The sequence below is a fragment of the Pleurodeles waltl genome, chromosome 4_2 (assembly GCF_031143425.1).
Source record: "Pleurodeles waltl isolate 20211129_DDA chromosome 4_2, aPleWal1.hap1.20221129, whole genome shotgun sequence".
NCBI lineage: Eukaryota > Metazoa > Chordata > Amphibia > Caudata > Salamandridae > Pleurodeles > Pleurodeles waltl.
This window is the reverse complement of record NC_090443.1, coordinates 816,602,294-816,616,555: the sequence shown is the minus strand read 5'-3', so window position 1 is coordinate 816,616,555 and position 14,262 is coordinate 816,602,294. Positions and strand designations below refer to the sequence as shown.

The following is a 14,262-nucleotide window of genomic DNA, read 5'->3' as shown; positions in this document are numbered from 1 at the left end:
AGCATAGTTTCTCCGAGGCTTATGTTGCAGCAGCCAGTGCCTATTTAGAGATGGTCACAAAGCCCTACAACCAGGTCTGCTGCTACCTTATGTATCAGCTGTTGTTGTTCAATTTTCTAGCTCTCATATTCATATTTTTCTGGATGCAGTAATTCCTGCCTATCATGAAGACTTGTGGCTTATGTTTTAGAATCACTATAAATTGGTTGCAGATGGGATTATAACTGTTGTGCTTTTAAGAGTATTTAATGTCTGTGCTTGCATCAGCTGAAGCAAATGTTGAGGATCTCAACTGTTCTTCTTTATTTTAATCTCTTGCTTTACTGAAACAGTTTCCAGTGGTTCGGTCATTTTAGGGCTTGTGTTGGGCAGCTGCCAAATGTTTAGAGGTTGTCGCTGTGTGGTTATGCACAGCATGTGTGCCAAATGTAAATTTGTCCACAACCCGTCCATGCTAACATCACACAGGTTGTGGGGAGTCTCTCTTCCTTGGTTGATAACTTGAGAAAATTTCACCATCTACTACATCTTTTCTCCTAAAATTATGAATCGTCTGTGTAGTTTGTGCATGGAATTGCCTCCGCTCTTCCTCTAAGAAATGGTGTCTGTTAAGCTAACCTCAGGGTCAGTACCTTACTGCAGCAAGCTTAGCATATGGTATCGTCTTTAGCAGTTAGCACTGTTGGGAGACTGATATGCTCCTTTAAAACAATGGTAGGACCTTGTATTCTTTACTGAAACCTGGCTACATGTATTGCTTACAATGAAATGCCACCCGATTATGTCCATTGGTAATTTTAAGGACACCCTAGTGGAGGAGTTGTTAGTATGCATTACTCAGCTTCCCCGTGTGTCAAAATTTAGTTTGTTCTGGTATATCACCACTCTTTGTTTCCTTGTGGGTTTCTTGATGAGTTCATACAGTTTGTTTGCAGTTTGGTGGGGACATTTTCAAATGTTATTGCTCTTGGAAAGTTCAGTCTTTGGTTTAAGAATGTATTGACTACCCAGGCCCTGGTGGTATTGAGCATTTAGTTGTCAGCAGGACTTTCACAGAAAAGTCAGCCTTGCTGCCACACTATTTGTCATCTTTTTCTACCCAATACAGTAGAAGTAGCAAGTCTAATAGTTTCTGATTCTGTTAAGTATCCAGGGTTTTACTATGCCTGCAATGAGGCAGGCTCAGGGCAACATTTGTCTAACTCAGTAGTATAATACATTGAATGTGGAGAAAGCCTTCTGTTTTTGGCCATTTTTGGACTTCAACCCCTTGTGTCCCTCAAATTATATTCTCTATTCAGGGCCTTCTTCGACTCCTTATCCATACATTTAGCCAGGTTTTGCTGGCATCGAGATGAGGCAAGTGAACCAACAAAAGTGAATAACTATTTTACTCCAACATTGAGAATGAAAAGGCTGGCCACTAGGCAAGTTGAGCACAAATGACACCTTCCGTATTCTGAAGAAGCCTCATAGTGGTTACTGGGCCAAAATGAGAACCTACAAACAATGCTGGCTTGAAGTTAAGGTGTGCTTTCTTGGCTTGGAAATCTTGCAGGCATTTAAGTCTGTCACTGGCTATGGTGGTTGGTGAACCTGACTGCACCACAATTCAGATTCTCCCAGTCAGCAGTTGTGTGTTAAGCTTGAATGTAATTTCTTGGAAAAAATCCAAATGATTTAATAAAGCATTAAAGCCAGGTTTGTCCCTCCCTTAGAATGAGCACTGTAGGATCTGGGAATAGAGGTGTCCACATCAGTAATTCCTATCCTTTATCTCTTAGAATGAAGTCAGCTTGCTGAAGGCTTTGCTGATGTTAGGATCACCACAAGATTACCCACAGAGCCTTCTACGTGTTGGTAACAGATAACTCTGTATTAAACTCTTCCTTTCTGTTCCTGTGTATGATAGTCCTTCAGTGAACTTGCAGGTTTTCTCATTGCCACAATTTACATGCAAGGCTTTCTCTGTTGAGATCCCACAAATGTAAAAGCATCTGCCTATTGACCTACTCCCAATCTCTCTATTTTCCATAAAGGTTTTAAAGCCCATCTCCTGTGTTAACTAAGGTCTCTCACTCCTACATCAGTTAAGGCATTTTTTTTCATATTTCTTCATGAGGTTTCCAGTTCTAGCACCAAGATACACCTCACTCACTCACTCACTCACTCACTCAGGTGAAGGTAGCCCTTAGTTTAGACCACAATGTACCCTTAAAAAATCTAAATATGTGCAGTGTGTACTCAATTCTATCTTCAATAGTAATCCCAGAACATTTTTACCTTCTTTGGATCTATAAAATTTGGAACTTAAGGAGAACCTTATTAAGAATTAACAAACCACATGCCTAATCTCAGAATTGGTGCAAAATGTGCCTTAAAAAGAAAACTGAAATAAACTAGTGATACAATGAAAAGGCAATGGTTACTAATTCAAAATACTGTACTTGAGATGGGAAGCATACATAAAAAAATATGTCCTAGATTTGACTGATGTTTGTCTTGTATTCTGTGCATTCAATGACTGTTGACCGTTTATGTGAGTTGTTTGCCCAATAAATAAGCATGAACTGCTATTATCCCATGATGCTTGCGGCCGTAGTGGGCACCTACTGGCTCTTCTCTGAAAGCTAAGGTGTTTTAGCTTAACCTTTTTCTGCTTTGGTACTGTTTTCAAAACTGTTTTGCTGTGTTTAAAAATTTGTTAAAACTATGCAAATTAATTATTCTGAGGGAAAGGACACTGTTATAAGTTTGGGGGGGAATTGAATTACCACTTTTGTTCTTCTGCCCATGCCAGCACATTTAAACTCGGCCGTGGCGCGGATGTGCAGCAGAAACATGCTCAAGGCGTGCCACTGCCATGCTGAAGGCGTGTCTAAGGCAAGCCTGTCTGCATCAATCAGCGCCCGACTGGGGCCAGGGGTCAGGAATGTTGCCTCTGATATCCCTGGTAGGCTCTTATACTCCACTGCTCAATTATATGCATTGCGACCATCCATATCTAGAACCTGCTCCCCTTTTTCTGACTTAAAGTATGCAGTACCTACTAGGAATTGCCTTTATTGCAATTTTAAGACCACAATCTCAGTTTTCGAAATGTGCCATGAGCCCCTTAGCCCAGGCTATGACCGTTAAGGCTGACGCAACCTGTGGCAGAGGAGGTTTTAAACTTCTCAGCCTCAAATATCAGTTATTAGTGAAGCATCATTGGGATTTGTATAACCTCTTGACAGACCAGCGGCCAGATGCAGTCTTTCTTACAGAGACATGGCTAAACTCTGCTTCAGGGCTTGATATAACCATAGCCTTACCCCGTCCTATCGAATACTACGATTGGACCAAGATAACAAAAAAAGGTGAAGGCATTGCTATTGTTTTTAAAGAGCATCTTAGATGTAAAAAAAGATACCCTGTTGATTCCAGATTGTGAAGCGTTTGGCTTTACCTTATCATTGACTTTTAATTTGTCCTTGACAGGAGCCCTCATTTACCGCCTACCTGGCAATGCTTCAAATTGGAGCTCAAGAGCTTTGGAAGCTTTTGCTTCACTTGTCCGCAAATACTGTAAGTTCACTATCCTAGGCGACCTCAATGTCTACTTTGATAACGTGGCCTGTAATAAAGTTACATCTTTCATTGAAGATTTTGCTGCTCTCGACATGCAGCTTACTACGAAATCTCCCACCCAAGTTGCTGGTCATCTGCTGGATCCCATTTTTTCTAAACTCAGTGACATGCAGACAGACCAGCCATTTCCTTTACCATGATCTGACCTTTCAGGAGCTCCTATTTACAACAGCCAGCCAAAACATTTTGGCAGGAATTCGGTGAAGCTAGATCTCCCTGCTCTTAATTTAGTATTGGCAGCCAATCATCCTGTTACGAGGCAATCGCTAGATGAACACTTACCAAATGTAGATACATTGATTAGATCCTCCCTGGATGTCCTAGCTCCCATTATATGTAAGAAACATCACAGAATTCTTCCTCCCGCCCTGCGGTACAATGAGTCACTGCACCAGTTTAATTTTTTTTATAAAGGCTTGGAAAGAACGTGGTGAAAATCCTTTAACATGCAGGTTAATCAAAGTTATAGGCGAGTGTTAAAGGACTATTAGAAACAATGCCACACTGCTAGAGCTAAATACTATACGGATAAAATTGCTGTAGCTAATGCTTGTCACAAAACCCTATTTAAGATGGTAGGAAATCTTTGTAACCGAGCTGCGACAGCCCCTACGACTCTTGTTTCACAGGACCAATGTGACAAAATTGCAGATATCTTGAAGAAAAAGAGGATATTCAAATCACATTCTCTGAGGCATCTACAACTAGTTTGGATGATTTTCCTTTATGTCCATTTGGTGTTTTGCATACCTTTTTCCATTGGTGGTTACTACTTTTACATCATCATTGGTGGCATCATCATTGGTGGCGACAGGTCAGTGTCTCCACTTGATCCTTGCCCCCCTTCTGTTTTAGCTTAATTAGACATGCCAATCTTGGAGCATAGCAACAGAGTATTGGTGAAACCATATATAAACTAATTAGTTCATATCTTCACCTTCAGTTCTAGTTGAGGGTAACATATCCAGCCATGTCAGTGCATCCAATGAAAGTTTATTTTGAAGTACATAGATGTTGAAGAGTCATTATAACGTGCATAAAAGATTAATAAACGCCGACATGCGTTTCACCCCTTAGTAGTATATATATATATATATATATATATATATATATATACCTGGGGCTTTCTCAAGGCTGTTCAAATATTCTTAAAGTAAATTCTTATAAGGCCTCATTATCATGTTAGATTGATCAAGGAACACATCAGGCAAATTCAAGGGATAAATCCCTTAATTAAGATCAGACAGTCTTGTAGCATGTTACCAAACTCCTTAATGTCTCTCTGACCAAAGGGTGTGTCCCTGTAGCTTGGAAGAAGGCCTCTGTTACACCTCTACTTAAAAAACCTAACCTTTATCCTATCACATGGTCAAATTACAGGCCCATCTGACTTCTAACTACACTTTCCACGGTGTTGGAAAAATATGTTAATCAACAACTTACGTCTTATGCTCAATGGGACACTGTGTCCATCGCAATCAGGATTCAGGGCTGGTTTCATCACTGAATCGGCCCTTCTCGGTGTTACAGAATATCTTCGAGGCCAAGTGGGCTCAGGTTGCACTATGGCACTGATTCTTCTATTTGACACAGTGAACCACTCACTCTGCTATGTAAACTTGAAGGAATGGGTAGTCAGGGCAGGGTCTTGTCGCAGCTCAGTTCTTTCCTGTCCAAACGCATCTTTCAGGTGCACTGACACCAACACCATCACCCTACCTCAGGGGTGCTGCAAGGTTCCACCTTAGCCCACTATTGTTCAATATATATGTGAGGCCACTTGCTGAGATTGTGGAATCCCATAGGTTTTCACTTTTTTCTTATGCCAATGACATCCAAGTTGTAGTATCTTTATCTACTAACGATAACGCAATGCAAAAGTTCTTAACATCTGACTTACCCAAGTCTCAGCATGGATGAACTCCAATCCGCTGAAACTTAATGGGGACAAGATAAAGGTTCTGCTTGTGGGCAATCATCCCCACCTTTGGGGTCCTCGTCTGTGGCCTGCAAACACAGGTATGCCCCCTGTTTCAACTCAGGTAGTGAAAAGTTTGGGAGTGTGGCTAGACAACAAATTGACTATGTGTTACCAGATAAACAAGGTGGTGGCCACTTGTTTTGGAATCCTCAAATGGCTGAGGAAGATCATGGCATGTATTCCTGCTCCTATTAAACTGACTGTGGTCCAAGCTTTTGTGATTTCCAGGCTGGATTATGGTAACATACTATATCTGGGTGCAGCAGAAGCTTTGCTGAAACAGCTTCAAGTAGTCCAAACAGTGGCAGCCCACATACTTTGTGCACCAAATTTACCCCTTTGGCCATTTTACTACACACCTTAAACTGGCTCCCCATTGAACGGCGAGTCCACTTCAAGACTGTTTTTTACATGCACAGGTGCCTTGCCAATAGAGGACCTGTGTACTTGAGACAGTTGGTAGTTGGGTACTGTCTAAATTGCACTCTTCGATCTAGCCATCAGGATCTGGCAATAGTTCCTAGGATCAGGAAGCCCTGTAAGGGTGGGCGGACATTTGCGTTTCTTGTCACCAAGCTTTGGAATGAGCTACCACATTCACTGAGAGCATGTAAGCTGCTCAAATACTTTAGGACTCAGCTAAAATCCTGGCTGTTTCGATCTCCCCTCTAATTTGGCAAGATTATGGCTTGAAGACCCGGGCTAAGGAGGAGGCTAGCTCTGGGAAACCATTTAGGTAGCCATGCGCTTTACTGGTCCTAATGTAATTTAATGTTATGTAATGTAGTACTTGCTAGTTGGGTACCAAAAATTGAAGTCCTCTGTTTTGTCATAGTGAAAATGCTCTCAAATATTTATTTAAATGTGAGTTTTAAAGAAAATGCTTACTATTGCACTGTCTGTTATCAACCCAAAATAACGTATTCACAATATTTTAGGAGCAGTGTTTGATCTGTTTGGGACAAGTCCTAAAAAGCCTGGCCAAGATTTGTTGGGGTCATTCCTTGAGGGTTCCGGTACAACTGGTGATCCTTTTCTTCAGACCACAAGAAGTCCTTCACCAACAATGCAAATTGATCCTTTTAAAATGGGTAAGACATTGAAAATATACATAATATATCTGCACAAGTGCCAAGTTTACCTACTATAACCATACTTATATACTCACATTTAAACATAAATGCATACATACATATATCCATGCATGGCAATAAAGACTCTTCCAACAGCAGCAAAAAGAATGTTGAAACTTGCAATGAAAGTATCCAGCAGACAGTAGTGTGTGTTTATTATTATGTTGTGACTGATATGTTCAATAAAGTAGGTTAGTAACATTCTATCTATATTATTTTAGCAATCATGACATGTATGCTTCTATTTAACATTTATCAGGGAATAACCTGTTGCAAAACTATACATTTGGTACGTGTTGATTGGGGCTAGGAATCATGAGAGATAGAGTCTCAAGTAAGTTGTGATGGCCCTCGACTCTCTTAAGTACTAAACAATTGATACTACTCTTCGCAGATCTCTCTGCGTGGTTTATGGCATAATGTTTTTTCATTTGACTTGTGGAACATACAGGCAAAGTTATTAAACCTGTTCGAGCAGTAGCAGCACCTCACACCCCCCCCCTCACCTTCTCTCTCCTCACCTCCTCAGCGCCTTGAGACCCTCATGGGTGAGTAGTGTGCTTTACAAATCACTGATTGATTGAAACCAGAACGCTAGGAATTAAATTTAAAGAAAGCCCAAAAAGTACAATAAATATGCCTTGGGGTTAGAGGTCCTGGTGTTCCCTCTTGTACCATGAAATCTATGATGCAATAATCAATGATTTATTGAATTAGTTAGGCACTACTATAGTAAAACAATTGACATTTAATGTCATTTCCAGTGTAGTAACAAAAGTGTAAATGTATGTTTCCCTAATTCTTCAAATCACTAGTTTTATTGGGTTGAATTTATTTTCACTGGACGGCCGGAATCCAGTGCACGTGTAAATATGTATGTATGTATGTGTGAGTGTGTGTGTGTGTGCCAAGTATAGAAAAATACATTTATGCAAAATTAGGTAAAATTAATAATGATAACCTTCCTCTAATAAATATGCAATCAGTAATTGCCTAGTTCTGTCAGTTTTCCACCTGCCATATCAAGAGTGCTCTGCTGGTGAGCTGAACCATTTTTTTCAAAAGCACTCTCACTAACCTGGCTGGGTGGCTTGCTTATCAAGGACCTTTTAGAGTGTGATGTGTTTGGCGCTTGTGCCATTCATGGAGAACATATTGCACTGTCATTTGTTCTAGACTTCAGGTACTGCTTTAGCAGATTGTCAATCACATCTTGTATTAGCCCACAAAAATACTTTAATCTCACCATTTTTCTATCAACTTTTTGGGTGTGTGTGTGTCCAATTCTGTTGTACTATTTTACATCTGAAATCAATCAGCTAGTGGCCCAGCAGAACTAGGGAGCAATAACTGGCAAATCACCTGAAAAATATATGTGACAAAAGATAAAGCAACTCTGTTCGAGTATATTCTTAGCCAAGAGTTTCTGATTTTACAAAAAATACATGTATAATATACTTAGTTGTAGGGGCTTTCAGCCAGCTTTCTTAGTCAATTATCCTGTTGTAGTGTAATTCACATATTCCTTCTACCTGCTGCAGCATACAGCATGGGCCATTGATCCAGCCCAGTTCAGCCATTGTCTGACTCCACTATGTATGACGACATTTTGCTCCTTTACAAGGAACACATCAGCAAAATGTAGTTATTTTTACAACCAGGGACTGCTATGGTAATGTGCGTCTTTTGAGACAAAAAAAACACATATTTTTAACAATTACCTTATATTTTTTTGGGCACATCAGCCCCCCCCCCCCCCAACAATAAAGTTGTACAACACCATAAACAAAACAACTATTACAACACAAAAAGCAAGGCAACTGAGATCAAATATGTTGGCTTTGCCAATGCTTGTTTCTGTAGCATCCATTTTTGCAGATGCTTTAGACAGAGCATTGTATAATAGATTGATATTTGTACAATGTGTGCTTGTCCAGTCTGCATGCCACATACATGTTAAAGCTATTGGCTTTTCTAATACTTTTTCTCTTTTCCTGCTCAAGTCCACCATTCCCCATGTTGCGGCCCCAGGCAGGATATATCATGTGTAGAATCACTACCCACAAAGAGAGGGGCTTTCACCACTGTGGCTCTAGGAGGCTCTGGGTCTCCACAAAGCCAGCGGAGGCTTCCTATCAGAAACCTGGCTAGTCTCAAACCTCTAAGTGGACTAGATCAGGCCTATTTTTCCCACCAAATTATCAAGTGGAGAATCATGTCTTCCAAACACTAAGGGCCTCATTATGATCTTGACGGTCTGGGCTGCCATGCCGGCGGTGGCGGTAAATACCGCCATCCGGCATGGCGGCCCACACCGTCATATAATGATCCGCCCAAAACCCCATGGCAGAATACACTGCGGTGTATTCCAATCCGACAGGGCAGCGCTGCCCTCTGGATAATGATACCCATTCTGCCAGCCTTTTCCCAGCGATTCACACCGCCAGGGAAAGACTGGCGGAATGGGTATCTTGGGGCGCTTTGGGGGCACTTGGCATGGGCAGTACAGAGGCTCCTCTGCAGTGCCCCATCGCGCAGGTCACTGCCCGATTTACGGGCAGGGATCTGTTCGACAGGTGCAGCTGCTCCCACCGCACACCAACATTGGCGGTAGCTCCATTTGGAGCCGCTGTCAATGTTACAAGGGAAAACATTATACGGCCGGCGGGGGGGTAGTCGCGCTGGCGGTCATCTATGGACCGCCAGCGAGGATACCGCCGAGATCATAATGAGGGCGTAAATGTGGCCCATGGTCTTTGCATCAAGAATAACTACATAAGTTAGAAGGTAGACTTTTCAGTTACACTACTGCGCTTAATTTACCTTTTGGAATAATTCTAATAACTGGTCTAACATAATAGCTTTCTTTTCAGCAAGTGTCCATAAACGCTGTTTTTGTAAATTTTTTATATGCTTAATCTATAGATTGCTAAATCTCTGTTGTTGCAATGAGTAAATTAATCTATGTTCTTATTATTCGTGCCGTGTTTGATATGTTTTTTTCCTGAGCATTCAGGATGTAGTTGCTAAAAATCATGGGCACAACAGAACAAAATATTTAACAGTAGTGATGTTATTTGAAATAAAGCTGATTGTAGATCAACAGAACAAACTTAAGTAGGAACAGTTACAGACATGTCTGTAATAGTATGGTGGAGATAATTCTGCCAAAACACTCTTCATAGATGGAGAATCTTACCAAACAATTTACTACTTCCAAAAAAAAGAGGATTGACTTTTACCTCCCAAATCTAGATCAAAACAAAAATTATTTAGGAGGACCAAAGTTATGCATTTTGAAAGTTTAAGGTTAAAAACTAACACCTAAAAGATAAAAGCGTCAACCGCAGACACCTAGGGCCATATGTACTAACACTTTTTCCCATAGACACAGACTGGGTAAAAACCTTTGCTACATCTGGCCAATAGTCGTGCAAGACTCTGTCAAAGTAAAAAAATATGGCTGACCGCACTAGAGCTCGAGTCGGATACAAGAAGTGGATTGGGCCCAGTCGGTGCTTAACTGCAGACTTTTAGGAAATCTCAGTAAAAAGTTGTCTGAGAAGGTAAAGTTCAGTGGGGTAAGGCTGCAGGCAGTGTCAGAGCAGGAGGCACCATCGTAAGGGAGCCTCTGGACAAAGTGGCGGGGAAAGATATCTGTTTGGGCCAAGTCTCTTTTTTGGACATTGAAAATCACTACTGGGATGAAGCTGAAGGCAGAAGTCAACAAGAGTTTAATGAGCCAAGATACCCCTTTGGCCAAGGACCACTGTACAGGATTTGCTGCTGCAGAGAAGACCGTAACAGGAGATGCTGTAAAGTCAGACTGCCCAGCACTGCACCTTGGGTGGATAGAGAAGCTGGTTGATCCCAGTTTCCTCTTGTTTCTCATAGCAGTTTTTAGCCAAAAATGTTCAAGTCCCAAGTGTTTAATTTCAGCTAGCTGGGCACCTTTAATACCACCACCAAGGAGCCAGAACTGGAGAGTACCACTTTGGGGAAAGGTTAGAACTCACTCAGGCTGGGTCCAGGTGCGGGTTCAAGATGGTTGGAGCCTTTTCTTGTTCCTGATCCTCTGATGAGAAGGCCAGCTAAGTAGCCCTTGGAGTCATACTGATATTCCTGGGTTCAGCAGTAAAACAGGGCCGAAGCAGCAGATCTGACCTCTGAGGGTTCAAGGCAGGCTTCAGGCAGCAGACCAGCAAAGCAGTTATCTGAAGTACTAAGCAGACCACAGCAGCAAGCAGTCCTCTGAGACTCCTTCCACAGGTCTAGAAAGTGAACTTGATTGGGTCTGAAAGTCCTATTTTTGTACCTGGTACCTTCTTTGGAGTAGGAGACGTTTCTAGGGAATTCTTTTTTCTCTAAAGATAAATCTGGCTCATTGAGGGATCCCTGTCAACCAGCAATTCTGAAAGAGCTTCTTAATATAATACATACTCCACTGATAACCTTTCTCAACCAATCTCTTCAAAAGGTATTGTGGCAAACATCTTTAAACATATGGAAGTTATCCCATTGTTGAAAACGTGGTTCAGATCTTATGGTGCAAAAAAATTATGGACCTATTTCTTTGCTTCCATTCGCGGCAAACCTCTTAGAGGCACATGCTGCCCAAGAAATGTGCAGACACCTACAGGACACAGCCTTTCATCATTCTGGCCATGCCGGCATTTAATCTTTACACAGTACGGAGTCTGTTATACTGAATGTTCTGGATGGACGAAAATGGGAGAATGACCAGGGAACAGATATTGCCCTGGTGTTGCTAGATTTATCTGCAGCTTTTGACATGGCTGATTACTAGAACTTGACCAACCAGGCTGAAGAGGCACCAGGTAACCAGTGTCATATTAAGGATTTTGGGGGTCCCGAAAAAATTATGTTTTGGGGGTCCCTGAATGGCTCAAAGTTAAGTTTTATTACCAATTTCCTGCTAATTCAAGTCAGAATGATACCAAACAAAACTGAAATATATGCTAACCTTTAAGGGTCACAAAAATCAGTTGAAATATGAATTGCCTGAGACCCCAAAAATACTTAAAATGACACTGGGTAGCGAGAGAGAGAGACAGAGAGAGAGAGAGAGAGAGAGAGAGAGGTGCATGTTGGCAGAGAGGGAGAGAGGATGACATTTAGTAGAGAAACAGTTCACATTCCTGGGGGCCCTTGGAAGGTGGGGGCCATTGGCAATTGCTCACTTTGCTCATGCCTTAAAATGTCTCTGAAGGTAACCTTCTATAGTGGATCAAATCTTTTTCAGGGGAGCACATGCAGTCAGTTTTCATCTAAAGCAGTTAGGCTGGAATGTAGGCTTTCTCAATGATCTTTACTTCTCTGCACCTATTCAATTCATATATTAGGCCTCTGATTGTGGGGTCAGTATCTAAAAATTGCAGTGTATTCAACACTGCCGAAGATTCTAAGTTACTATTCCACCTATGCAAAATTTATAAATCCAATGAAGTCTATTGCCAGCTGCATGGAGACCAAGCAACTGATACTAAATGCGGACAAGACGGAAATAGTCTTGTTGAATTATAAAAAAAAGTTTGTGGAACTATCTTTACTGGCCAAGTGAACTTTGTTCGGTGCCAAACCCTGCAACCTCTGCTGAAAGGTTAGGAGTTGTGATCGATAGAAACCTCACATTTGACTCTCATGTGGGCTCTGCTGTGTCTAAATGGTCTTTCCTACTAAAAATGCTGAGGAAAACTGTGCCATTACTATCGGCCTAATTGCGGAAAATGATAGTGATGGCTACTATCACATCGAGGATTGAGTATGCTAATGCTGAAAGGATTGCCTAACTCCATCTGCCTTAAACTCTATGTTATTCAAAATGAGGCTGCAAGTTTGCTATTCCTGCTTCCTAGACATACCCATGCTACACCCATATTAAAAAAACATTATTAGATTCCTGTGAATTAACATATACAATTTAAGTTGTGCTGCATGATGTTCAAAATTATGAATGGGCTATCCCCCCAATTTGTGTCAGAAAAGATTACGAAATATATTTCTTCATGCAATCTGAGGTCAACATATGGATATCAACTAAAGGGTCTAAATTTCTTAAGTGTAGATCAGGCGGTAGGAGCGTTTCAGTGGTTGTCCTCACCATTTGCAGCTCTCTGCCAGATACGATGCATCATGAAATAGCATTTAGGCTAGTTTGTACATTTTTAAAGACTTGGGGCCATATGTACGAACACATTTTCCCATAGACACAGAATGGGCAAAACTGCTTGCTACATCTGCCCCTTGGTTGTTTAAACAGACTTATGAGAGCACGTCATTTTGCTCCTGACCCATGCAAATGATGTATCATTAATAAGCGCCAAGAGACCATTGGTGAAAGCGTGCTCTATAAATAGATCATAACATCATGTAAATAGCATAACGTAACATAACATTAATGAATTGTCTACTTGAGAGTAAATGAAACTTCTCTCGAAAATGGAACTTAGTAAGTAATGTATAAGATTCAGTTGTCTGCACTTGTCCACTGATTATCTCCTTCAATATTCCATGAAGTGTGTTAGTGGTTAACAAATTTGATTGCAATGATTATTTTCTCGTTCTTACAGAATTTGTCAGCAGTTTAGGATGGTATCACTAACCTTTATGGCTAATGGGCCTATATCGGTCACACCCACCAATGGCAGAGACCCCGCCCTTGCTCAGATGCAAGGGGTAGCTGCAGACGTTGAGGAAACCATGCCACCTCTATGATAACAGATGGGAGGTGTCATTTGGGTGGGCAGCAACCTCAGTTCAGCATGCTAGAGACATCATGACAAGTTCCTCAGCATTGAACACTGGATAAAGTAATACTGTGCCCAGTAAATTATGATACCACCAAATGCGATATGTAGTAGTACTTCTCCATTTAGAGTTCCATATCTGGTGATGGGAGATGATGAGAGCTTCACTATTCTCTATTTTGGCACCTTCATACAGTTTGGGGAAATTTTTGCTGTCAAGTCAATTCATTTCATTTGTTTGCACCTTCTGCCAGTCCTGGCTTTTTAAAGCAACTTTGGGCATACTGGGAGTTTTGACCTCATACTTACAATGTTTAAACAAGAAAAGACAAATCCTGGGCTTCTGCATACTATTAAGAGTCCAATTGCCCCCTCTTTCAGGAACTGATTACATATCCTACATAAATGGTGTGTCCGCACTGCACCACAAGAAAGAGCAGAGGGCTGGAAACTAATCTCTGCAGTAAATCCCAAGGCAGAGAAATGTCTCAACAGCTTAAGGCTTCAACAGGTTTGTGTGACTGGCAACAATGAATCTTTCCCCATTTGTTTTGGTACTTCAACAAAATGTATCTTGTCCTCTGGCATCTCCGTTAGTCTGGCAGTAAACCATATCCCACCTGTATGTATTTTCCCTCTACGATTTTCAACCATATACTTGGAACAGATTGAGGGCCGTGTTTCAAAACTGTAGTTTGTAGACGTTATGCCCACAAGAGAGATCAGAAGCTCAAAGTGAGGTTCTAATAAC

General features: G+C 41.3%; 1 protein-coding gene across 8 annotated transcripts in view; it reads left to right on the top strand.

The window, feature by feature from the left end:
- DNAJC6 (DnaJ heat shock protein family (Hsp40) member C6) overlaps window positions 1-14,262 on the top strand; it is a 482,733-nt gene that overhangs the window by 352,371 nt on the left and 116,100 nt on the right. For all 8 annotated transcript variants that reach the window (XM_069232500.1, XM_069232501.1, XM_069232498.1 and 5 more), the window contains one exon: window positions 6,550-6,702. In XM_069232500.1, coding sequence (XP_069088601.1) covers window positions 6,550-6,702 — 153 coding nt within the window. The remainder of the gene's footprint in view (window positions 1-6,549; window positions 6,703-14,262) is intronic.